Source organism: Dicentrarchus labrax, unplaced genomic scaffold (genome assembly GCF_905237075.1).
Source record: "Dicentrarchus labrax unplaced genomic scaffold, dlabrax2021, whole genome shotgun sequence".
Classification (NCBI taxonomy): domain Eukaryota; kingdom Metazoa; phylum Chordata; class Actinopteri; family Moronidae; genus Dicentrarchus; species Dicentrarchus labrax.
Genome location: NW_026136705.1, coordinates 2,448,988 through 2,475,184, shown reverse-complemented (window position 1 = coordinate 2,475,184; position 26,197 = coordinate 2,448,988). Strand labels below are relative to the sequence as shown.

The window sequence follows — 26,197 nt, the reverse complement described above, 5'->3', positions numbered from 1 at the left end:
CCTTTGTGCAGCCTTGAGCCGGGCTGTGGCAAATTGGGGGCTCGTCCGGGGTCACGCATTCATTAATACACCGTCATTAATGCTGCACACAAGTTCTAGTTCTAGCTTCTCAAATGTGAGAATGTGCTGCTTCTATTTGTTTTATATCATTATACACTGAATATTTCGGGGTTTCTTTTGGGCATTTTTCAGCATTTTACTAATTTAACTACTAATTGATTAATCACAAAAACAACGGATAGAACTACCAATGGAGATAATTGTTAGTTGCAGCCTTGTTCAAAAGGTCACATGATCAGTAAGTGGGAATGAATCTGAAGAAGGGTTGGATGGAGGTTAATTATAGTGTGCTGTCAGTGTGGGGAAGGTAAGGTGCTTGTTGGTAGCGTTCACACAGCCAATTGCCTTCAAGCGCTACCCGGTTTTACTTAAATTTATGACCTCAATATAAAAGTTCTCTAACAAATAATCTCAAATTAAATATAATTAACCCCCAGGATGAGATTGTATTGGAAATTAATCATCGCTGTTAGGGGAAAAATATTAATATAATACATGAAAATACACACACAGCTAGCTGTTTGCACACTACACAGTACGAGATGTGTATGCTTAAAAGGAATCTTAATTTTCTCTGTTTGTCACTGTCGTCATTGGTTCCTTGTAGTAAAAGTTAAAAAAAGGTTTTGTTCTACACATTTAATGCCTTAGAGGGGAAAAAAAACAGATTCACACATTCTGTGTTCTCAGTGGAGTTGGTTTTTCCTGTGACAGTTGTAAAAGTGAGAGTCGTGGGAAAATAGACTGAAGGAAAATGCAAAATAACTGTGAACTGTGGTCTCGTTTGAGTTCAGTATAATTTTGCCTCTGCAATCACTGCTTCATAGTTGTAAAAGTAGTATGAAAAAAATGGCTTGTAACTTTGATTTGTCAATATCTCTGCAAATAAATGCTCAAATGGGCCACCATGTTAGCTTATATGTGGCTTTTTACCAGCACGTCTCTTAAGTTTTGTAAACAGAAAACAGTCTCCTTACATTTTCTAAAATGAATGTACATTATAAAACTATATTTATGGAGAAAATGTCATTGCATTAGCTTAAACTGGACAGTTATTAGCCTTGATGTTTGACCGTGAAGTTTCTTCAGCTGTTTAAAGTTAGCTTCAGCCTGGCACCAGAGTCCATGTTCTAAATATGTTATTGCACAATGACCAATGACAGCAAACACTAACCAATAACCTAGAATTCAAACCCAAGTAGTTGAGTAGGTAACTTTACCTTAGCTAGATGTCGGATACGTCATTGATTGATTAGAGCTGATGTTTGTGGCACTTAAATATAGACAGTAATGTTACGATACGATTGTTGACGAAAACCCGACTAGCATACCAATCCTTTTTATTATAAAATAAGAAAATAAACACCAAATCTCATCCTCTTCCTTTCAGATTCAAAGTTATGAAAACATATTTGAGCAAAACTGTGCAGAAACATTTTTTAAATGTACTTTTTTCTACAGCATCGAGGTAGAATCTTTAATTTCACAGATGAAAAGGGACATCTTAGTGTATGATGCCCTAGAATGACCAGGTGAAATTGGATAGGAGGTATCATCCCTTTTTTTAATTTAACAGATTTAATCCACTTTGGTCATGATTAAAAAACAAGTAATAAAGGACGTAATAAGAGAACTGATGCACACAGTCATCAAGAAACCCGGTACTGCAGTAGGAAAGCGTCAACATGTTGTTCTCTGCATGCAGGTTCCCTCGACGCTTGAACAGTTTTGCATATTCATGCCAGAAGTCATAACTCACAGGTTACGCTGGATGATGTAGACATGCAGCACTTTCACACACACACACACACAGATTCTCTCTTGACACATATTCGGGTTTTGAGGGAGAAAATGCTGCAGGAACAAGATTTGACGTCGAGAACATTGTCTTCCTATGATCACATTCGCTATCGCCCTCGCCTATCTCTTGCAGTCAGCTCTGCTTGTGTGCGTCGTCTTCTTGTGTGCGAGTGTGTGCGTGCTGTCAGAGCTGTTAGTATGCTGTGGTCATCCTCTGCAACATCGTTCTGACACTCCTGCTTCCACTCGTCTCAACCGAGCCTCCTCCTTGTTTACTTTGCGTGCATGTGTGTGTGTGTGTTGGTGTGTATTTGCATGTGTGAATGTGAATGTGCACGTGCGCGTTCGGTCCTCCTGGTTTTTTGGCATAGCAACCGCTTCGTCACTGGGTGCCTCTCCCCTCCTTTTCGTGCATATCCATCTACAGTTTAATATCTCTCTGTCCCTTTGTCTCTTTCTCCTGCTCTCTCGGTCTCTCTCCCCGTCGGTCCCTCTTTTCCTCTGCCGCTCTCACCCTCTTCACCCACTGTGTAGAGGAGTGGAAGGTCAGGTATAATGATGCATGCCTGTGGCGTTGTACTTGGTGGGTATTCACTTCCTTCTGAGTGAAACAGAGAGAGAGAAGAAAGAAGGAGGCAGAGAGAGAAGATGGGAGAGACAGGTGGAGAGATATAATAGAGTTAGTAGAGAGAGAGAGAGAGAGAGAAAGGGAGGGGGGTACTTTGAGGACAAGAATGTATTTATGTGTTTTTCTTGTCAACAAATCCCTTGAAAAGACCAAAACCATAAATGGGTTTGTCCGTCTGGAAACTCTCTCCGACTTTCCCAACCTGTCTGTGGCTCTTAGCCTCAAGCCCACTGGTTCCTACTGAAGATGTAAATCTTTAAAAAATGGGTCACAATATTATATATATATATATATATATATATATATATATATTTGTTTTTAAAGGCTCAGTAATTTTCTGCAACAGACAGGCACTGTAGTTTTTGAGCTAACGTTGCTCAAACAGGAGTAAGAAGTGCATTTGTTGGGGACTATTTTCAGCTGGGGATTATTACACATTTGGTGTTCTAGTGAGTATTTCCAGCAGCAGGACAACACTGTGTGTGTGTGTGTGTGTGTGTGTGTGTGTGTGTGTGTGTGTGTGTGTGTGTGTGTGTGTGTGGGATTGAGTCAGAATAACCTACAGTGTTAATGCTAATGAAGGAACATGTCACCCAGTGCAACATTGGGATTGATTGAAAGATATCAGGCTTTGGCTCCACAGGCAATACTTAGTTAGTAGGATCAATCCTCTGTTGGTTTCGGTCTTTTCATAGAATTTGTTGACAATAACAAAAATTTAGAAAAGAGAGAGACACCCCTCTGTCTCTCTTTCAGTCCGTCTCTCTGTCTCTCTTCCTCTGCAAACCACCGAACAGGTAGCTTGCAGCCAGCTTGCTGTTGCCATGGTAACTCGCCACTCTTCCTCTCTCCTCCCTAAAAAAAGAAGAAGAAAAAAAGAAACAGTAGCAGGAGAAAAAGAGAAGGAAGTGAGTGTAAAGAAAGAGGGGAAAACGGCACCCAGAAGCGAGAGACAGAGTAGAAGAGGAGGGGGAAAAATGCCGTTTGAGGAAAGAAAGAACGGGCAAAGAAGAGGAGGATGGAGGGATGCAGGATGAAAGAATAATGAATGAAGGATAATGAGAGAACATTTTGTCACAGCTTCACTCCTCCTCCCACTTTCCTTCCTCTTCCTCCTGCACTCTCTCTCTCTCTCTCTCTCTCTCTCTCTCTCTCTCTCTCTCTCTCTCTCTCTCTCTCACCGTCCCTGCACATCTCGCTCCGGCGGTTTTCATGAATGACTGTAGGCAGTGAAAATGTGAATGCAGAGCAGGCAGACAGGCTGTAGGCAGACAGACAGACTGACAGGGTAAGACATTTATTAACATATGTTTAATTTTTTCTTTCTTCTAATGACGTAAATCCCTAAAATGACATCAATCTGAGGCACATTTTAGTCATTTTGAGAGAAAATTGTTGTGCCATTATTTTGATATTTCATAATTTTACTGTCAAGATCAAAGGCATCTAATGACATTTTAAGTGCATCTGTTGACTCCTGATCCTAAATGGAAAGCTGTGCAAGATATAACTGCAGAGAGAGATGGGGTTGTGTCTCATGAATGTAGGACTTTAATAGCTGTAAACTGAAACACAAAAGGCTTGTGACATTGCACGGGCAAGCAGTTATAAAGGAAAAGCAGACAATGGTTGTGTACAGTTCGCTAATTACTTTTCTTTGTAAAATAACGAACTACATGACAGAGAGAGCCATCACATTATGTATATGTGCGCATTTTGACTCCGAAAAAGTCTGACACTTATTTTATGTTTAAGTTTAAGTTTTAAGCAGCAAAAATTTGTGAATGTAGTTCTGAATGTAGTCGTTGAGGGAAACAGACAGCTTGTGAATGTGGAGTTTAGCAGAAAAACAGACGAGCATTCATGCTGTTGAGCTGCAGACGGTCTAATCCTCTAACTTTATCTGGAACGCCTCCGTCTACCAAGAGCTTGACAGGGGGAGGAACTTCTCAGAACAAATCCTGTTGGATAAATTGGATAAACAGATGTCGATGTTTGTCATCAGTATGTCATAATTATTTGAAGATGGCAGGATGTGTTGCTTTTTGGAGATCTTCAGTGACCTTGTGACCATAAATTGGCAAATCCAGTGTTGTTTCTCCTTTGAGTGAGGTTGCTGTGGCCTAACTGACTGGACTAAAGACCACATTTGGCCCACCAGTACACTTCGATCGACTGCTACTATGTGTGATATGTTTTCTTATTGTTTGTTTTTGATATAAGTACCCAGGATTCCCTCGAAAACAGTATTGATTCTTGTGGATTATCCTGGTAATATAAGGTCAACTGTTTGATTGATTGATTGTCAGAAGTGATTGCACTGTAGACAAACGCAATCTTTTCTAAGTCGAGGTCAGCTACAGGGCAGCAACTCAAGAGCTAGTAAGGATTCATAAGCTGTGTCCCAAATACAATACATGATACTAATTCTATACACTAGGCTAGATACTAATCATAATTGTATACTGTTTTAGCAGTTAGTAGCCAAAAATATCAACATCCTGGGGTTGTTTCATTGTGGGAAAATAGAGTTCATTAACAGCACACTCAAAAACTTGCTTAGAATCAGTATGTAGTATGGATTTAGGACATGGCGTTTGTTTCACTCAAAGACACTTCAGCGTGGGGGATCGTTGCCTTAGGCGCCATTTATCACTCTGATGAATTCAGTTTTAGCTGCCGACATTAGAGGGTTGGTTGTGGTCGTTTGAAGTGGAGCTGTGTGAAGTACTTACCCATAGTCAGTGTCTTACCTGCAGTAGACAGAGGTCAGTGTGCTCCCAGTGTTGAGAAGTAGACAGGAGTCCCAGAAGGGAAGCAGAGCTGTGCAGGGTCAGCAGAAAAATTTATTTTAGCTACATAAAAAAATACATTGGGGGATACATTTATACAGATTTTATGTAGATGGTTATTGAACGAGCTGAGGAAATGTACTGCCAGAGGAAAGGGCTGTCTGATTACAAGTGAAAGTTGACACAGGATCCACTTACTCGCTTCCTTTGGAGCTTTCGACCATCTCATATGGCCTTCATCAGCTCTTGAAGTTTGCTCTGTTGTCATGGTACTGTAGATGTTAAAGCTTTGCATGATTCTGAGCACCTGTAGGACTCTCTGTTGGTTTACAATTTCAGGTTCGTCCTTGACCTTGAAAGGAGCAGGTGACCAAAAAACAAAATCTTCATGCAAAGTCCTCACACTCTCTTTGTCGGGAGCTTTTTCACATGGCCTTCATCAGGATCATTAATCATTTGTCAACTGCTGTTTCCAAGGTCCAATGTGAACTGTCAAACCTGACGGCAGGATATCATTTTGGGAGGAGAAGGCAGGTTTTTTGAGGGTTATGCAGAATTTTTATGTCAAAATGCGGACAGGGGAATTGCTGTGGTTAAGAGAGTGATAAAGTCATTCTGGTGTCTAAATGGAAAATCCTTGGAAAAGCTTGTTAAAAAGAGTATGAGAGTTTTTTACATGGGGGATTAAACCTGTAACATCTGTGTTTCAGGACAAGGTCTCTAAACCTCGTCCACCACTGCCTCACAGCAGGCAGTAAAGCAGTGAAACCCGGGCCATACTGAAGAGACATTATGATGAATGAATCATCATCGTGTCTCTCCTGTGAAGGCTGCTGATAGTTGAAATAGTGTCTATTATTTATGGCTGCAGAAGCAAGACAAAGACTCCCGACCTCTGAACGGCAGCTCTATCAGAGGCGAGGCCGATGGAGAATGAGGACGCCGTTCTGAAAGAAAGAAGGGCAGTAAAACACGACTGCATGCACGTATGAACATTACGTGTTTGCTGCCCAGGACTGCAGGCTGCAAAACTGCATGAATTCAGAATTAAAGAGGCACACAGTCCAGCAGGGAGTGTGTGTGAATGCATGACAGTGAGACAGGAAGTCATATTAAACCTGCTCAATGGCTGAGTCATAGCTTAGTCTCTGCTGGATGGCTGTAGATGTATCAGCCCAAACACTCTTATTTATTCATGCACAGAGGGGAATGGCAATTGAATGGCACTCAGTGAATGAGCTAAACAGACAGATTGTTTGAAAAGTAGACACGGGATGAATGACTGCGGCGAAATACACTGTTGGAGAGATGAAGAGATAAAAAAAGACACAGGTATTCAATGAAGCAAACGATAAGGTTTTAAAGAGATTTTTTTTTTTTGTCTTTGATAACATAAAATGACCATGATGCATCACCCAGGCTTGACAGGATTCAATTAAAGCAGTGGTATAATGATTATCTAGCCAGGAAATTAGATTTCTGGCTTCCAAAATTCAACTCATCACCTGTTAGTGTCAAAATGCTCCCAGCCCTCCTAATATTGATGATTACTACCTACTTTCTTGATTTGCACGTCAAAAAACTTCTAGCTGTCTGTGTTGAAACCCGCTTTAATATATTTGAGAACACAGTGCCAAAAAAAAAAGGAAAAAAAAAAAAAGAAAAAAAATTAAAAAATGATGTTCCTTTTTCCGCTAAATTTATCATGTGAAGTCAGTTTGCAGGGGAGGTACTCCCTTTTCCCCCTTTTTTGGTGATTTTTGGGTTTTTTAAAAAAAAATATAAAAAAAAAAAAAAGATTGATTGAAGACTTTCTTCCAAAATGATATTCATGCCTATCTCCTGATACAATAGGAGTAGTTACCTCTGTCCAACAGACAGGTTGATGGCTTCGATGTAGAAATTATTGAAGTTAACTGGTGAAGATCGATAGCAGAAAAACAGTCTGAATATATATCTGAGTTTACATTAGTTAAAGTTCCTGAACTTGGAGAGCCACTGATAACTGTTGATGGCAGTTGGTGATTAATTTTCTCTCTAATAGTAATAATTTTATTATAAAAGAAGCGCATAAAGTCGTTGCTACTTAAGTTTATGGGGATATGTGACTCTCTGTCAGCCTGGCTACAGTGCTGAAGAGGAACCTAGGGTTATTCTTATTTTCTTCTATTAGTGCTGAGTAATATGCTCCTCTGGCGTTACGGAGGGCCTTTCTATAGGTTTTAAGATTATCTTGCCAAATTGAGCGATATTCTGATAATTTGGAAGAGCGCCATTTCCTTTCAGATTTCCTAGCTTTTTGCTTTAATTGGCGGGTTTGGTGGTTGTACCATGGTGCTAGTTTCCTATGTTTTAATAATTTCCTTTTTATAGGAGCGATAGAATCTAATGTTCTTCGTAGTGAGCCTGCAGCACTATCAACAAGATTATCAATTTTGGAGGGACTAAAGTTATTATAGGAGAATTCAGCCATGGCATTGAATTAAACACTAAAGGAATCTCCTCCTTATTGGTTATGAATATTATATTCCATTTATGCCAATAGATCCTCCTAAATATTACACATTGGACCTTTAAAATGTTGGTTGAAAGAGTCAGAATACCTACATCACTGAGGAGGATGATGGAGGTGAAAACAGGCCAGATTTGGTCTTAAAGCTGGATGAATAACAACATAACAATGCAATGTGAGCTTTGCGTCTCTGAGCTTTGTTGTGGGAAAGTGGATAAAAACGGCATGACTGAGCTTAATTAGTTGTTTTTTCTGCAAATGTTTTGTGCCGGGAATATTCTGTCTGCTATTAGCTTGCTCTGTGGTCTCTCTGATAGCTCAAACATTTGTATTTCTGTGTTGTTCAATGCTCGGATGTATAATTAATACACGGCGCCGCAACAGGGACACAACTAGAAACAAAATGGAAGGAGGGCGAGGAGCAGGGTGGGGGTAGATTTATTTGTGACTGCAGACCCCTTGAGAGGCAACAAGAAGACAGACGCACAAACAGGTAGCCAGACAGGTAGAGAAACAAAGCCTATTGACTTTATGGAAAGTCACACACTGTTTCCTACGCTTTGTTTTTATTCTCCATTCATTGTCACATTGGTTCACGGTTTGCAATAAAAAGCAGTCGATGAATTTGACAATACAATGCTTGATTCATGAAGAAACAAAAAGAGCAGGAGATCTGTATTTTGCTGTAATTTTCTTACTGTGGCCCATTAAAGTCAGTGGTTGAACAATAAATACTAAGTATTGTTCCTTTTAACTCGGTTTGTTTTGGTACTTTTGGCGCAATGCCAGTACACCTTTTCATCGATCCAACTTCATTTGATTCATTTTCTGTTTTTCCTCATTGATTTTGTGTGTGTGTGTGTGTGTGTGTGTGTGTGTTTCCTGTCTGTCTGATTTAACATCCCAGTCTTCACTCACTGAGGAAACCAAAACTTCCTTGAATGGCATAATTTTTGTTGTAGGAGATAAATTTTAGCAGTAGACTGCATCTGATATGACTGTCGCTATAAAACAAGGCTGATGATGGCTTAATAGAAGTCTGACTGAGTTATGCAGCCGGGAGAGACGCTGCACTGCATGTCATTGAGGTAATCAAGTAGGTACCTGCTGCCTCAGATGACTCATTGGATTACTGTCGGCCCAGACGAGACATCAGAAGGACAGGAAGTACAACAGAACAGCAGGTTTCTTGGTAGCATCTGCTGTAAATCACTCTGGATTAAAAGATGACTGCGGAAAATGTAGAACATAAACATCTAGGTTTAGTGTGGCTATTCGAGCGTGTAGTTAACATCAGTTTAATTTACTCTTTGTCGGCTCCGGTGACATGTGCTTCACACAAACCTGTTGATCTAAAGGCATCAGACCCCTTATCTATCATTGAGTGAATCATTTCCTGTTAGTATTGCATCAGAGATGAGTTTTCCTGATATTTCTAGCAACTTTTAATCAGATTCTCTGTCTGTATTATGTCTTTTTAGGCTTCTTTTTTGACAAATTCAGTGTTTCCTTCTGCCTGACACTCGGCCATTGTTGTACTTTTCTAATGCAGAACTGGGCTGTTAACGGTGCCCTTATCCTCTGATCTTATCCTAAGATAGAGGCATAAGGCATAGGTTTTCCTAAAAATATACACAGTAGGCCAGGTTGGGACTGAATGACTACTATAATGCACAGATTTTTCAGTATTCCAGCAGTTTAATGGGCATATTCGCTCCTTTTTCTTGTGGTGTTTTATTGTGAATCATCTGCAGGAAGTGTGAAGTTTTAACTACAATCCTAAAACACAGCAAAGTGGAAGTGCTTGTAAATAAATGTTGAATGAAAACGATATTTTTGTTGGAAAGAAAAAGCAGTAGATTGGTGAGAATTGTACTAGTAGAATAAGTGCTGTGGAAATGTATTATGTACTATGGTCTTACTGTATCTTTTTACCATGCATTGTTATGTGAAGTTAATACATTTTGACATTGCACTTATCCACAGTGTGATTTCAAATGTATTTCAGAAAGTCTAAGCCACGTTATTACATGCTATTCAAATGCAGTTACTTCAAGTTGTGTCTGTCTTGGTCCATCTATCACAAAAATACATTTTAACCTGAGTGAGACAAGCTGAGTTTATTCAGAGTCATAATGTAATACTCGCCGCCATGTCAACAACATGATTGGATTTAGTGTTTTATTGAATTTACCGTGTGTCAAGTATAATTACTGTCCCCTTCCTCTCACTGTCCCTCGTGTTCCTCTGTTTCTCCTTCAGGTGAAGGGGGAGGAGGGAAATTCCACGGTGTCGACCTCCTCCAGCACTCCCCATCCCCATCCCCCTCTCCAGGGGACCCCTTCCCCCACCAGCCCCGCTCCCTGGAACCTGTAACGGACACCTTCCACCAGAACCTCCCCCTGAGGAAGACGCACTCTGACCTCGACACAACCTTACCTGCAGGTGTGTGTGTGTGTGGCCATTACCCTCCTCCAATGTCTTCCCAGTTTCTTCTTTCTTGCACTCCCATGGCGCAGATCTTGTTACCGCTCATGTAAACTGCACACTGCCTTTAGCCAAGGGCAGAAAACAGGGACAAGAAAGTAGAAAGTCACCACAAAATTAAATATCTCCACTCATTAAACTCCAGTGTCGGCCAAAACTCTGCTGGCGTTTTTAGAAACCTTGAACTTTTTTGGCTACAGTAACATTAATTTTCCTGCACAAGATGTTTGCAGATTTGATTGACATAATTTTCTGCTTTTTGGAGCAGGAAAAAAAAAAATCCCTTTTCATTTGATACCTTGGGGCTTGGGAGAAGGCAGAAATGGGACCATGTCAGCTTCCTTTTCTATGTTTTTGTTTGTGTCGATTCCCTTAAATGTAGCTTTGTTACTCACTTAAGATACACAAAACATCTTAATCACTTTAATTTCTCCTTTTCTTCTAACAAATTTTGAATTTAACAGAGATTATTGCTGGGTTTAATAATTTATTTCCCTTATATTTGCAGTAATCTGTTTTTGCTCAGTTAAGGACTTTGTTGCCGGCAGCCAGGATCTTTTAATGCCTAATTGGTTTATTCACTGCAACAGGGATGCTCAATCGCAGGGTCTGAAGGGTTCATGTAAACAGTTTAACCTGAATAAGGCCTTAATTGTGGACAAGTGAGAAAAGGCAGATTGTCTAAACATGTGTTTGACATTTAAAAAAAAAAGGATTTCAATTGATTTTAATTTAAAAATGAAGATAAACTTTAACGGTACAACATTTATGTAATTTGTTACGTGACCCAGTCCAATCATTTTCTAACCTTATTTTAAATCCTGATTCACTGCAGACCATGGCCTCTTTATACTGTCTCCACAGCCTTTAATAACCAATCACAAAATGGGTCAAATCATAAGAATACCAGAGACAAGACATTCAATAATTAACCCAAATGCATGAGTCAAAATACAAACATAAAAGAATCAACATTCACATATAAAACTGAATGCAATGGATCTTGTGTTTCCTTTGTTTATTGTCTGAAGGTCTTTGACCAAAGTCTTTAAAAAAAGTTTTTTGCTGACAGCAGGAGTCCATAACTTCCTTTCAGAGAACAGATATAAGTTAACTGGCAACTTCAGAGCGTGTAGTGTGTGTAAAGGACATATTGCTTTTATCGGACAGTGAACTTCATGCTGTCAAGGGTGATAAACTCTGTTCTTACCTTTATATTTTAAATTTTTAAGGGGGTTGTATCTGCCATAAAGTCAAAATGTTCAGCTAGATAGAAGCTGTGCAGTATTTATGGTCAGGTGGACATTTTTATAGCATCTTTCTAGTCTTCTAACCAGTCAAAGTGCTTTACACTACATATCATATTCACCCATTCACACCCATACACTGATGGCAGAGGCTGTCATTCAAGGTGCCAACTGCCCATCATTCTCACACACACAGTCAAAAACCGATGGGAGCAGTTTGGGACACTTACTCAAGGACACTTCAACATGCAGATGGAGGAGCCAGGGTTCGAACTGTCAACCCACTCTACCTCCTGAGCAAAAGCTGCCCTTGATGAGTTTAGTTGTATTAATTCTCCCTCTTCCCCGTCTCCTCCGCAGATACCACTTTGGGGCAGCGTGCCCCCGACCAACTTCACCCAGGAACTATGGACCACTCTGGGCTGCTGTGCTCAAACACACCCTCTGCTTCCTGGAACGGACCTAAGGGCTCCACCTTTTCTCCTGGAGCGTGGAACGAGCCTTACAATTACAGCATGAACAAAGGCCCCGCCGTTCCACCCAAACAGCACAGCATTATCGGTAATGCAGGAGGAGGGACGCATGACGGGGTGATGTTGGTGAGCTCAGGACAGTCGGTGAGCTCACATTCCAGTTCATTTACGTCAGTGACAAACCTTTCTGGGAGAGGAGGGAATAACATGCCAGGGATTTCACTGGCAGCAGCGATGATGGGCAAGCGGAGCGAGACAGAAGGGGCTGCTGCAGACGGAGGGAGAGGAGGAGGAGGAGGGGGGGGAGGGGGAGTTGGGGAGACGGCGAGAGGGCGGGAGAGGTCGGCACGTTCCATAGCAGCAGCGAATGCCTTCAAGTTCCGGGAGCGTTCCCTTTCTACACCCACGGATTCTGGTTCCTTCTGCTTTACAGAAGGTGGTTTAGGCCAGCCGGACAGGAACATTTTATCTACAGGGAACGGGAATGCTATGGCAATAACTGACCACCAACAACAGCATCATAACTTCCTAGGTTTGAGTGAGAACTACGCCCTTCTCTACCCTAGGGGGAGCTCCGAAGACAGTGCCAGTACCACAGACACAATCTCTGTCACAGCTTCAGATTATAGTGCAGATGGCCGCTTGCGCCTACGCTCCCGCTCCATCTCACTTAAGAAGTCCAAGCGCAAGCCGCCACCTCCTGTGAGGAGCGTCTCTCTCATGAAGAACCTCGGAGAAGCTGAGGGGAGAATCCACCATGACGGTGGTCTTTACCGGGATGGCCGACCAAAGAGTCTACACATCCCCAGAGATCATTTCCCAGACTTCCAGCCCGATTTCCTCCTGCCCAGCTCAACCTGCTCCTCTAAACCCAGTGTTAGTGAGCGGGAGCTGGTCCATGGTGGCCCTGATGGACCTCCTAGCCTGGAGGTCCAGGCTCCAGACAGGGAGGGAGAGACAGAGCTGACCTTCCCTACCCACTGGCAGCTGGGAGAGTGGAAGAATGACCCTTACAGGTACAAAATTAAACTATTTTAGTGCCTTATTTGCTCCGGTTTAAATCTATCTTATTAATTTTCTAATTAAGTATTCCCTCTCTCTTTTTACAAATACATTGATTTCTTCTCTTTTCTTTTCTCCAGGTCTCTATCGGGCTCCAGCACAGCAACAGGTACCACAGTGATTGAATGTATGAAAGTCAGAGGCAGCTCTGAGTCCCTGCTTGATTCTCCTTCCACCTCCAGAGCCACCTCACCCTCACAGCTCTCCATGGAAACTGACATCAAAGCATCCTCGCCCTTCAAACCCCCAGGACTTATGTCCCCATCAAGTGGCTATTCCAGCCAGTCCGAGACTCCCACCCCAACTGTTCCACTCAGCCATATGGCAGGTCACGGGACAGTAGGGACAACAGGGACATTAGGGACATTAGGATGCAAGTTGCGGCCGAAGATCCCAGAAAGGAAGTCATCGCTACCATCACCCAAGGACCCGGCTGCAAGGTCTAGATTGTCCTTTGAGATGCCTGGGAATGCACATCTGGAGCTTTCATCAATCAAGCCAAAGCAAAAGGCCAGCAGACGGCATTCTGACACCTCAACAGCGGCAAAACCGGGAAAAATCAGCCCCAACTCGTCACAGGCATTGCCTGTGGTTACCCAGAATGAGCTGAAGACTATTCGGCTTCGCTCTGTCTCTCGTGGAGACTTGGAGGATTGTCCTGATGGAGCGTCTGACACCATTGAAGAAGAACAGCATGGGCGAGACCTAGGCGAGGACCCCAGCCCACCACCCACCCTACCAAAACCCAAACCACCTGTTGCTGTCAAGCCCCCGTTACCCAAGCGGCCCCTAAACCTCCTCCTCAAGTCTCCTTCCCCCTCCTCCACTTCTCCCCAAGCCCTTGACTCACCTCCTGGCTCACCTGTGGACCGGCCTGTGCCCCTAGGCAACATATACAAAGTGATGAAAAAGCCCAAACCTAAAAAACCTATACCACAGACTCAAACAAGTACCTGCGTTCTCCCAGATTCTATCACAGCTCCACATACTGCCTATGACCATCCATTCCTCCCCCACTCCCAATCCCTCTTTGATCTCCCTCCTCTTCCAGACCCCCAGCCTCTCCTTGAAGACCCAGTAATGGAGCCTGAATTTGAGGCAGACCCAGAGATCCGTCTTGGTCCTGGGGATGGAGGCTCACTCCCCTCTCCCTGCAGTAACCAGGAGGCCCCGGAGCTTCAGGACAAGAGCAAGACACTTCCCACAAGGATGACAATCTCCTGTCTGGCAGAGCTGTCAGACAAAAAGAAACCCAAGGTGAGGCAGACATCTTTCAGAAAATGCTACACATTTTAGAGGTTTCCTTGTGGTGTAAGGTAATCAATGTCTTCATTTTTAAGAACTTGTCCTCATAATTATTGCCATACTGATTTGATATTAAAAATGTTCCAGGTTCCACCACCAGTCCCCAAGAAGCCAAATGTCCTGCTTCTTCCCTCATCGACCCACTCCTCGACCAATGGCAGCACAGAACGACAGACGCCACAGACCGACAGCCCTGTTGGTCTTCGGTCTCCCATAGGAGCATTTTCGCCTGAAGAGTTTCCCAGTACTCCTAGTGTTCCCGATATGCCAGAGCAAGATGAGAACCACTTGGAAACAGATGAGGAGAGTTCAAAAGAGTCATCTTTGCAGGATTCCTCCCTCACAGAGCTGGGAGGGAAAATGGCCAGCACTGGCATTGGGGCAGGTATGTCTCAAGAGAGGGTTTCAGAAATTTGTCCAGACTAGGGTCACAAGATATTTAGAAATAAAGTCAGATTTATCCACATCATGCATTACTCACCATGTTTTTGTATATTAAACATGTACTTTACAGACTCATGCTCTCACAACTAAACTGTAACTCTAACATTACTTTAAACATTTAAAAGACACTGACAGAGTTGAAGAAACATGAAAAATTAGTACCTCACCTAAAGCTCATGTTTTGAAAAGCAAATTCTTACCCCGAAGGCTCGAAAGGTGATTTTAAAAGGATTGTTGCTTGGTCTTTTGCAGAGGAGCGGCTGTAGCTAGCTTAGCAACAGCAGTTGCAATGGATTCCAATGTGATCCCATTTCACAGTGAAATAAAAAGATTAAAATGTCACTCTTGCTCCATATGTGTGCTCAGGTGTGTACTAAACCTTCACATTTATGGCAAATGGCTAACAGTGTTCATTTCTCACTTGCAAAGGGAGCTTTTTGCTTTTATCATTTATGTAAATGTAGTTTGATGCGACAAAGGTCAATAGCTAACTGTGCTAGGGTCAAATGGAAATGCATAAAGCCATGTTTTGATAAAAAAAATATTAGTCTTTTTTTATGTAAGTATGACATTTGATCCATTCTTCATCAAAAAGCTTTCTTTTCCATATTTTAGGTACAGAATATTAATCATGTCGCTAGCTAGCAGTGAGTTCATTTTGGTATCATCTGGAATGTTTCACTGTGTCTGTCTACTTTCAAGACTAGGTTGAAAAAAGATTAATGAAATAAGCTCTACCATACATGCAGTATAACACATATTGTGATGATAAATACAGTTTTATCTTAGTATTTTGACAGAAGCTTTTATATGCATGTGTTTAATGGTAGCCTGTCAGAGCTGTTACCTTTGATTGGGTTCCTTCCCTGCTGCGTTTGATGCGTAGCCTCCTGATTCTGCCAGAGGAGATTTCTCACGTTTGAAGCAAATCAAGCCCAATTGCTGTAAAATTGGACCAAATCAAAACACAGAGTGTTTCCCACTGTTAGTAACAGTGAAGATGACATTCATCATTATTATCTAATTATTACCTAATTCTGTATGTAACTGAGTCAGATTTACTTTAATTTCAAGGGACATACACATGTATTATGAATATTCGCTTCAGGAAAACAACCGCAAAGTCAGTACAAAAGTACGAATATGATGTATGAAATGAATTTTAACATGATGTCTATGATTTCAATGTCTTGCTCAGATGACTCTGCAGCCAATGAGAAGACCGTACTCCACATCGCCGAGGAAACAGATGACGACTTGTTGGCTAGCACACCTGCAACACACACCACCGAAGACCTATTCACTATTATTCACAGGTTTGCACAATATAGATACAATTCATATTTTACACATACAATACAATACTTTTGTTTTTACAAGCAGTAGATGCCTTTCCTCAAATGTTAAAAAGTGCATGACAGTCTGACAGTACACACTGATTCTTGTAGCACAAATGGTTTCAGCCAACACCAAGCTTTCCTGCCGGCTTATTATAAACCAGAGCATGTGACGAAAGACGTATTGTCTTGTTCAAAAGGTGTGAGGCGGACGGAGCATAAGGTTCCCTAGCAACGGCTACATGTATAGTGTGTTACTGCATGACCAGTGGCCCTTATTTTGTCCTTTTTTCAGAATCTCTCTCTCACACACATGCACAGAATCACAAGAAAGCTAGTCTCTAAGCAACAAGTGTTCATGATTTTACCTTGCATGATGCTGAAAATAGCTTGAAAGGCTGACAAGAGAAAGCGAGGAGGGAAAAGGAAGAACAGGAGTCAATGTTTTTATCTCTTACAAGAAAAATGGGGTCCCCTCTCTATTTACGTTTTTTATATTGTATAAATAAAAATCTGACTCATTTGGCTTGAGGAGTAAATTTAAAATTGAAACAGTTGCAAATGGTGAGTAACTACTTAAATGTGCTTGTTTGTTCAATTCTCTACCTTTGCTAATAACCTTCTCTTCTCTTTCTCTTTGCCCAGGTCTAAGCGAAAGGTTCTAGGTCGTAAGGAGCCATCAGACTCCTTCGGCAGCCGCCAGAGCCTCGTGTCCCCGGTGAAGCACAGCACCAGCGGTAGTGACCTCCGAAATCTAACCTTAGGCAGCAGTCAGAGGTCGAGCTCTCGCAATGAGAACTTCATGGCCCTGCTTCAGAAGAAAGGCAGCAAGTCTTCCAGCGGAGGAGCCAGAGTCTCTGCTATGGAGCTTCTCAAAAGCACAAACCCTCTGGCACGACGGGTCACAGAGTTTTCAACCACCTCGTCGACATCCGGTGAGGGAGGAGACGCAGTATCCGGGAATGGCAAACCCAACGATCAATGAAGAATTGTTAACGGACGTTAACTAGGTCCATTTGCTGTTGACAAACCTACCAACTAATCCTACAATTTGCAGATGGGGCCCTCTGACTGACATGTCCAACTGGATCGCTCCAACTACTGATTGACCATTTGCACTGTCCAATCAAATTGGAGTAAATTTTTGGACAAAATGGTCCCTCCCATGGTTGAAGCACCATTGTTCCCTGCCAAACCGGTCCCCGTAGGAAAGTGAAAAACCTGGGGAGAGCAAACTTTGTTCTCACTAGATTTTCAATGAAAGCTGAAGGTTTTAAGGTTGTGCCTCAACACTGCAGCGTGTTTTCCTCATTAAGGGATTCGTCAGTGTAGAAGCTGAGTCAATAGATGGATGGGATGAGTTGACATCGGGAATATAAGGATATACAGTGGATATCTTTACTCTAGAGTCCTTCTGGATGAAGACAACAAGAGTCCCTGATGATGACAATGTATATGAATTTGCAACCCATTATACTGATCCATTAGGATACCACAGAGGATCAGTAATCAAATGAGTCCATTAAATAAATGGAATAAAATACAGAAGATGTCAGACTTCCAAATGATTCGTCTACGATTCGACCAAAACCCTCCAAGCAGTAGCACTACAGTACAGACACCTGTAGACCTGCATCAATTGAAGGGTAAATTATTAATGGTGTGATGAGGCACATATGTCAAAAAAACCTTGGACATAATGACTGTGTCTTCTCTCTATGGTAAATGCAATACCATAGCAAGCATCAGCATGGCCATTCTCAGAAAACACAACATTCTGATTGGACAGACGAAGCGCAGGATTTACAAAGAGAAACCACATGGGGGCTTTTCGCCACCAAAGATGAGGCATGAGCATTTCGCAGATTTTGATGCTCGTGCTAGGAACACGAACGTGGACCTTCACGAAACATTCCACAGAAGCACCCAGCAAATGGACAACAATTTTGGAACGCAAGCACTTTTCTTTTAACTTGGCGTCGGAGGTCGTTTACATGGCGCAGCCTTTGCGTTGCTACATTTAATTCTCAAGACACTCATCAATCATTATTTTTTCAGTCTTTGTTTTATCGTATATTTTTTTCTACACATGCTAGATGGCCATATACTGTACATGTATAATTGGATTGTAATGTACGTATCATGTACAAAGACAAATGTCACGCATCTATCAACGACTATCATTTGCAGACACGAAGACTAAAAATAGTGTACAGAGCAGCAGGCAGCTTGGACTACAAACTGCCCACACGATGGAGGAAAAACACACACTCAAACACACACACAAAGGACTACAGAGTAATGCCATGGAAGACAAACAGAACAGACCTATCCAGTGTGTGTGTTCATACGAGTGTGTGTGGAGATGAAATCTTGCCTGTGGAGTTTCTGTACGGAGAGTATGAAGCAGGCCTGGTTATTAAACAGGGTTTTTATTCATCTTGGTCTCTGGTGACGGGACCAAAGGACTGTTAAAAACTACAAACAGACCAGAGGGGACCTAACGGTGTGTATGCTTGTGCGTGCGCTTGTGCGTGTTCATGTGTGTGTTTAGAGGGAAGTGCCAAGAACAAAGTGGGAGAAAGAGAGAGTGCAAGTACATGTGACTGTTTATGTGTTTGCCATTTTTTGTGTCCTCACTACATGTGCATATTTGGACTGGCACATATTTTGTGTGTGTGTGTGTGTGTGTGTGTGTGTGTGTGTGTGTGTGTGTGTGTTTGTGTGTGCATCGTCACCCCGCACTCCCACTCCCTTTTTCCTTGGGATTAGAATGACCGAAGCATTCTAATCCCCCCCTTACGCTCACACATTACGGAACTAGAGGGATTCTGGAACCCGAAGGGATTCCGGAACCAACAGGATTCCGGAACTAACAGGATTCCGGAACCAAGAGTATATCGGGAACCAATGGATTACACAAGCAAAAGGATTCCAGAACCCAAAGGATTCTGGAATGACTGGTAGAGTTTGGAATTCTGGAATGAGGGAGTCGTGGGACATTAGAACCCCACCAGGGAATTGGGAGACTGTCCACAGTGTCGCAGGGTGACGTTATGGGGCCGAATAGTTTTGTTTTGCCCTCCTCTGTGCACGTTTTCACACTCTGTCTCTCTCGTCTCAGAGGTGAGGTTGGCGGTCTGTGCCATCCTCCTCCTTTCCACTCGTTCCTCTCCTCCTTTCATCATTGCTGGAGCACACACTCCATCTGTCTCTCTGCATACAGCATCATCTCTCTCTTTCTCTCTCCTGTAACCTCTCTTCTGGCACATACAGTAGCACACTCTCTCTTTCTCCTTCTATACTACAACCTCTCTCTGTTTCTACACGTAGCATCGCCTCTCTATCCCTTTTCCTCGTTCTCTATCTTCCCACCACTGCCCACCTCCCATCCTCTTTTAACCTCTCCATCCAGTCCCCGACCTTCCCCCATTTTCTCTCTCTTCCTCCTCTCCACCTCTCTGCATTCAGTCTATGCATCTGAGCTCGGCAGACGACACGACACCGGATGAATGTCAATGAATGACTGTTAAGAAAATAGATGCTGTGCTTAGTTTGAGAGTGCAAAAAACATCTTTCTATCAACGCTTATCTTCTGCCTTCTCTATTTCTTGTTCTCTGAGTTTTTATACTTTTTTCTTTACCTTCCTTTTGACTATCCATGTAACATGGAATTAACATGGAGGGATGAATGAATGGATTTGTGCACAAACACGGAGACAGGCAGGGTTTGAATGTGTTTTTGCATAAAGAACCTTGCCTTTTGGACTGTGAACGAAACACCCTGTGGTCTTTGACCCCCTGACCGACCCTCAGTTCCTGATCACTGTGTGGACGGTCTGAGAACTTTGGATTAGCAGTGGTTCAGCTCTAACACCTGACTTATCCCCTGCATGGATGGACCATGTGGCGGGAGGAGGGAACCTTTCATCTCTTGACTCCCAGTCGGCAAACTATCCCTCGGTGCTATTGAGTCAGAGCTCCCCCTAGTGGATCGGAAAGGAGGAACCACACATAACAAAAAGAGAGTAAAAAAAAACTCCTTCACACACATCTCTCTTCCCTACAACAGTCCTTCAGGTATTCCATCACCCTGAGAAAAAAAGATGAAGATTTTAAAAATGCATAAATTATCACCATTTATGATGAATAGTCAAGTGACGCTTGTTTTAAATATTTAGTGAATGAAAAAAAGATAAACCTATAAAATTCTGTGTTTGTTTGCCTTGTATACTGAATTATGGGCGTGTTGCTGCAGCGCCTACTGTGTTTTTATTTTATTTCATTATTTTTTTATTTCAGCTGCCTTGATAGTACACACACAAACACAACCTTTGCTAAATCTGGTGAAAATAACAGTGCAGGTGTAAAAAAGAGCATTTTATGTTTAATCTGACCTGTAAAGAAAAGTCTAGAAATCTGGTGTTACCAATGATGCGTGCCTCACATATCTTAAGTATTTATCAAACAAATATTTGCCCAAATCTGCATTCATATACAGGTATGCAGAGTAGTGGCAGTGCAGTGATATTTTTCCTCTTTAGAGCAATATCCCTCAGAGCGATCACGTATCTGAGATCAGATAAGTGAAGCTGGAAGGGAGGACCGCTAGATCAAAAAAACTACAAAACTTTATTTGAACTAAACCCACATATTTTGTTCAAAACAGAGTGGGAACAGAGAGATACGAGTACAGTGTTAGGAGAGAGTGTTGTGTCAGCACAATAATTACAGGAATAGTTTCTTGTTAAAAAGTAATATGTGGTGTGTAGACGCTGCGTGCATCTAAAAATTTTGCCGTAAGAATGTGTCACTTTCAGCGTGTGTTCAGGCTCAACAAACCACAGTGTTGTTTCACTTGTTCCTTGAGTAGACAGATGGCAGATATCGTCAACATGGCACATTTGGTTCGACAGTTTTTAATAGGGAAGTAAGTGGGTACAAACAAACAAAGAAAACATGGGTATACTGGTAGAAAAAATGGTCCCTTTTGTGGGGATACAATCATTTAATATTGAAAAGAACATGTCATTTTTGTGTAGTTTTACAAATATTTCTAAGATGCAGAAATAATCTCATTGGTTATTAAATCATCAATAGGCGGAGCCAAAGAACATGCTGGGACATTACTGCCAACTTGGTGCCATATTTTTGCTACTTTTTACTTCTACTAACAACAAACTTACTGATCATGGGAAAAATTGGCCCTCAGTGTATTTGGTTGAACCCTCAGCTCTTCTGGAAATCTGGTTCCCTAAAACAGCCTCTCCCATTTGAGATTTAACCAAACCGATGAGAATATTTGAGCTCAAAGAGAGGCTCTGCCTCCAAGAAATATCTGTAGATAATTACTAATCAGATATGTTGACAACGTATTATATTGAAAATGACATTTCTATAAAGTGTGAAAAGAGAGCTGACAGGAGAAATATATTGAAAATTTAATCCATTATCCCTTCTGTAGGAGGACAAGTAGGGAAGAGAGGTAGGAGGGAAAATGAGGGTGTGGAGCAAAGGTTTGATTCTGCTGAATGCGGGGATTACCACCACATATTCCATCATCTTTTCCTTCACCTCCTCTCTCCCTTCTTCTCAGCTGTCGTGTGACTCAGAGGAGTAATCATGTTAAAAGCTTTTCCCTCTCTCTCACTCTCTCGGTTTTCTTCCCCACAAAGTGATGAAGCGTGTACAGAGTGCTGCGATCGACCGTTAATTAATTTGGTTTAATTTTACAGTCAGTCTCCGCAGATACAGAACAGCAAAACAGCAACCTTAGACATAAATAAAAGCAGTGCGGAAAAAAGTTACCAGTTAAGTTGGACACTTGGGAGTTCATGCAAGGATAATTTCCTCTAAAGCCAACAGAAAGATCACAGTTTATCTGAATAAGCCAAACAACGCTTGTGTGAATAAAGTGTTTACAGTCATTTGTTAGTATAATGAATAGAGCTCCTAAAACGAGACCAAATGCCAGACCAGCATAAACAAATCAAACATCCCATCAGATAAACAGTCGACCATAAGTTATCCAAGTATTTGTAAAAGACTAGAATAGAATCTGTCAAAGACCAAAACAGCTACTACAGTAGTCAAAACAATTATTTTACCACTTTACTGAGAAATCTACTACAAGTGGAGAAAAAGCTTTACAATAAAAACACTGGTTCATATTTAGTAAAACCACCAGAGCAGATATCCGACCCAAGAACCTGAGAACTTAACAGAGAACGTATCACATTTGGTGTCAGGTTCAGGTCATTTTGTTGTTTAAGAACTTCTTGTTTGGTTCGGGTTGGATCCAGTTTGGTTAATTTCCGACATAATTTATCAAGAAATTTCTCTTTTAGTAGTCTGCACAAGTAGATACACAATGTCCAGTGAGAAGACAAAATGTAGCCAATGCTTCACACTCACTAATGTATGAAATAAGGCAAAAAACATAGCTGTAGCTTTGGGCGTCAGGTCAGATTTGGGTCTCAGTTTTTGGGCAGAACTCTACCTATAACACAAAACTTAAATATTTTAGCTTTAGTTCACCATAATAAAGTGGTTCTCAACTCAGAGCCCCAGAATATCACATTTGAAGAATTTTAAAGCAATACAAGTCTCCAATTTCAACGACCTGCTCACTGTAATCCACAGACCTCAATTTAGTTGAGAACTACTTTCTGCCAAATTACACCTGCCACATGTTAATCCCCAAGATATGCTCACAAGGAGCTCCGGTGGCTATTACAAGTAACTAATTTTTTGGAAAACTGTTGCTGTTGAGTGTTTCAGATGTCACCCTTTTGTTGCTTTGGGTGCAACAAACTAAGAAACAAAAGGATAACGATACCAGTATCAGTACCATTAGTGGGATACTGTTACCAATATAGTTCTTAATCAGATACCTTGTGTCGAAGAACCATCCACCCAGAAGTTTTCTCCAGACGACTTACTACTACTGGTACTGTGTATATTGTTGATATCGCAAAGGTATCGAGTACAGATATCCAGCCCTACAACAAACCCAACTCTGATTGAGTTCCACGGACATGTGGTGAGCTACAACTAAAATCACTAATCACACTAAAACTTCGCCTTGCTGGAGCCTATTAATGGGCTATAAACTGTCCCTTTTTGAGTGTGGTGCAGCTTCATGAGAGAGTGAAAGAGGGTGAAAACGAGCAACAGCGAAAGAAGGGTAATGGTTGCAGATTTGGGCCAAAGAGTTATCTTGCATTTGTTTCAGGAGTGCCAGATGGGGGTTGGGTTTACAGTGTTGAGACATTTCAGGGGTACTTTGGAGTACGGCATGCTGCCCATCACAAAAACTGACATCCTCTGCTGGTAAAACCCCCCCTCCTGTGCCTCCAAGCAAAGTAAAACAAACCCCCAAACATAATTTTAACCCCTAATTCAGGGGCTGTACAGGCAGCTTATAAAGACATAGAGATGATAATTAGAGAGAGACATAGAGAGAGAGACAGACAGAGTTATTGGAATTATTCTATTTTTGTTATTCCCCATTGAAAAAGACATATTTAAAGGAATATTCCGTGTATGTATTGAATAACCTCTGTTTCCCCCGCCCCATCCAGTGGTGTGATCTGTGGCTGCGAGGTGGCGTCACACACAAAACGCCTCCCTCTGCAGCTATACAATGCCAATGTGATGAAATTATTATATCATTATAAATAAATTATTTTTCTTGCTTAAAAAAACAAAATGAATGTTTTGTTTGTTTGCCTTGTTGCTGGTGCCGCGTGCCCAGCTAGTCTTCAAGGTTACTTTCTTAATTGGTATTAATGAGTTTCCCCGGAGAGGCAACAACAGTTCTGTTAATTGGGTGTTTCTGTTTTTCATGATGAAGCACGAGACGCCAACCAAAACCTCTTGATCCGAAGTTGAATTATTATTTACTTATTTAGGCCATTTTGTCTCACTACTGTGGATGTTAATATAGCAGAAGGTGGTTTATGAGAAGGAAGTGTTCCTACAACGGACCAGATTTCATATTTGTTTCTTATTAAATACAAAACCTTGAACATCCTTTTGGACACATTTGGACATGTGGAATCCTGTTGGTCCATCCATGTAGTTTGAATCTCAAAATGGGGCTCAGACTTGTCTCAGACCATTGGTCTCACCCAAGTCCAGCAATATATGTTTTTTATATAGTTTTCTGAAGTAAATTCCTCCTTCAAAACAAAACATTAATGAAGCCCACTTGGTCAGAAAATGGGTATTGGTTCAAAATCCATCAAGAACAGGCACTGACCATAGAAACCAGCCTGGTAACTATGTCACTTACAATCATATTCCTGCCTGCCAAAACTCATCTCATCGGCAGTGCTAAAAGCATTATTTTATTTCTGTCCCAATCTTAACGAGGTCTTGACAAAGGTGGACCTGACTGAGACTCCAGATTAACCTGTCATGGGGCCCCAGAGCAAGTTGCCCCCTCTAATGAGACCAGTATGTAAGTGTGATGTAGAAACTTGAAGCCACCAGTGCACAGACACTGAGAATGGACACTGAAGTATGGGAGACATCTTGTGTCCAGCAGGAAAACTTGAGGTTGCATTATATCAAGAATGTTAGAAAAAACACACACTTCATTTAAGGGTTAATAAAACACAAGACTGAATTTAACTTTATATTGATTGTTTGAATAAAGTGAAACCACATTATTAAATGCAAATACTCTAATTCCTATAGAAGAGCTTTTTACAACCATTTACAAACTGCAACAGATTATTAATTGATAAAAATCAAATATTGATAATGTAAAAACCATCTTTGGACAATATGTGGGTGAAATTCTCCTTTAATCTGTGACTCCAGATTAGTGCTGCACATGTTTTTGGTTATTTAGAAGCATCTGCTTGCATGCAGGCTTGAGTCTTAAGTCGTGTCTGTGTCTCCGTGAAGAATGTTCATGCTGTTGTAGCTTCTGTTTTCATAATCAGCTGCACTCACCTCCAAGACGCAGCGAGTCACTGCGAAAACAAACTCACCTAATTACCTGTCCCAGTCTTCTCTGGGGTTGTGCGTGTGTGTGTGTGTGTGTGTGTGTGTGTGTGTGTGTGTGTGTGTGTTCCTGAACTGCTATCTTTGTAAGGACCAATTACAGTATTACGCTTCGTGAGGACATTTTTTCTGAACGGTTTGAGGCTTGGTGTAAATTATATTTAGGTTAGCATTAAGGGGCTTTGGATGCATTATGGGCCATGAGGGTCCTCACAAGTATAGTGTGTAAAGTCCAAATTTGTGTGTGTGTGTGTGTGTGTGTGTGTGTGTGTGTGTGTGTGTGTGGATTCAGGTGGGCTATCAAGTCTGCTTCTGCAAAGTGCTTCATGTTCTAGTTCTGTAATGACATCCTCCAAGTTAATTGCATCCTTCCTCTTCAGGCACACACATCACACACACACACACACACACACACACACACACACACACACACACACACACACAGAGAGACACACACACACACACTTAGACACACATGCACACAAACACTTTTACTTGTTGTATCACTGTTTTCTTATTGGGCTCTAGAGCCACCTAGTGGGTATTCATAGTCAGTGCAACCTTCTGCAGGATGTCGAAAATGAAAGAAATTACACATAAAATCATAGAAATCATCATAAATATAATAAACTGTTTATGTGAAACACACTCTGATTAATAAAATCTTTGCAGTAATAAATGACTGGTAAGTCTGAAGCTGAAATTATTTGATAAAAGTGTTTAAGGTTTTTGATATTTAAACATTTTGTTGTCTTTATCGGAACCCTTCCTCCCCTAAAGTGAATCCACATTACATTTACATTCATTTATTTATTAGATATTTCTGTCCATATTGCAACATATAAACAAGTTACAACCCAAACCAGAGTAGATCCAGGAGCGGGGCTTTTAGTCACCATACAAAGTTACAATACTAGACGCTATAGATTCAATGCAAAACTTAAAGCAAAACCACCTTTATGTCACCAGTGGCAGAAAGTACATCACTGAAGTACAACTTTGAGGTTATTATACTTCACTTCAACTTTATACTTC

The 26,197-nt window shown here is 41.5% G+C and overlaps 1 protein-coding gene across 3 annotated transcripts in view; it reads left to right on the top strand.

The window, feature by feature from the left end:
• Window positions 1–23,858, top strand: part of nhsl2 (NHS-like 2) — a 156,654-nt gene extending 132,796 nt beyond the window's left edge. For all 3 annotated transcript variants that reach the window (XM_051400422.1, XM_051400423.1, XM_051400424.1), the window contains exons 5-10: window positions 10,055–10,237; window positions 11,887–13,015; window positions 13,142–14,318; window positions 14,454–14,751; window positions 16,009–16,126; window positions 16,793–23,858. In XM_051400422.1, coding sequence (XP_051256382.1) covers window positions 10,055–10,237; window positions 11,887–13,015; window positions 13,142–14,318; window positions 14,454–14,751; window positions 16,009–16,126; window positions 16,793–17,132 — 3,245 coding nt within the window. In that variant the 3' untranslated portion in view covers window positions 17,133–23,858. The remainder of the gene's footprint in view (window positions 1–10,054; window positions 10,238–11,886; window positions 13,016–13,141; window positions 14,319–14,453; window positions 14,752–16,008; window positions 16,127–16,792) is intronic.
• The last annotated feature ends 2,339 nt before the right edge of the window (window positions 23,859–26,197 follow it).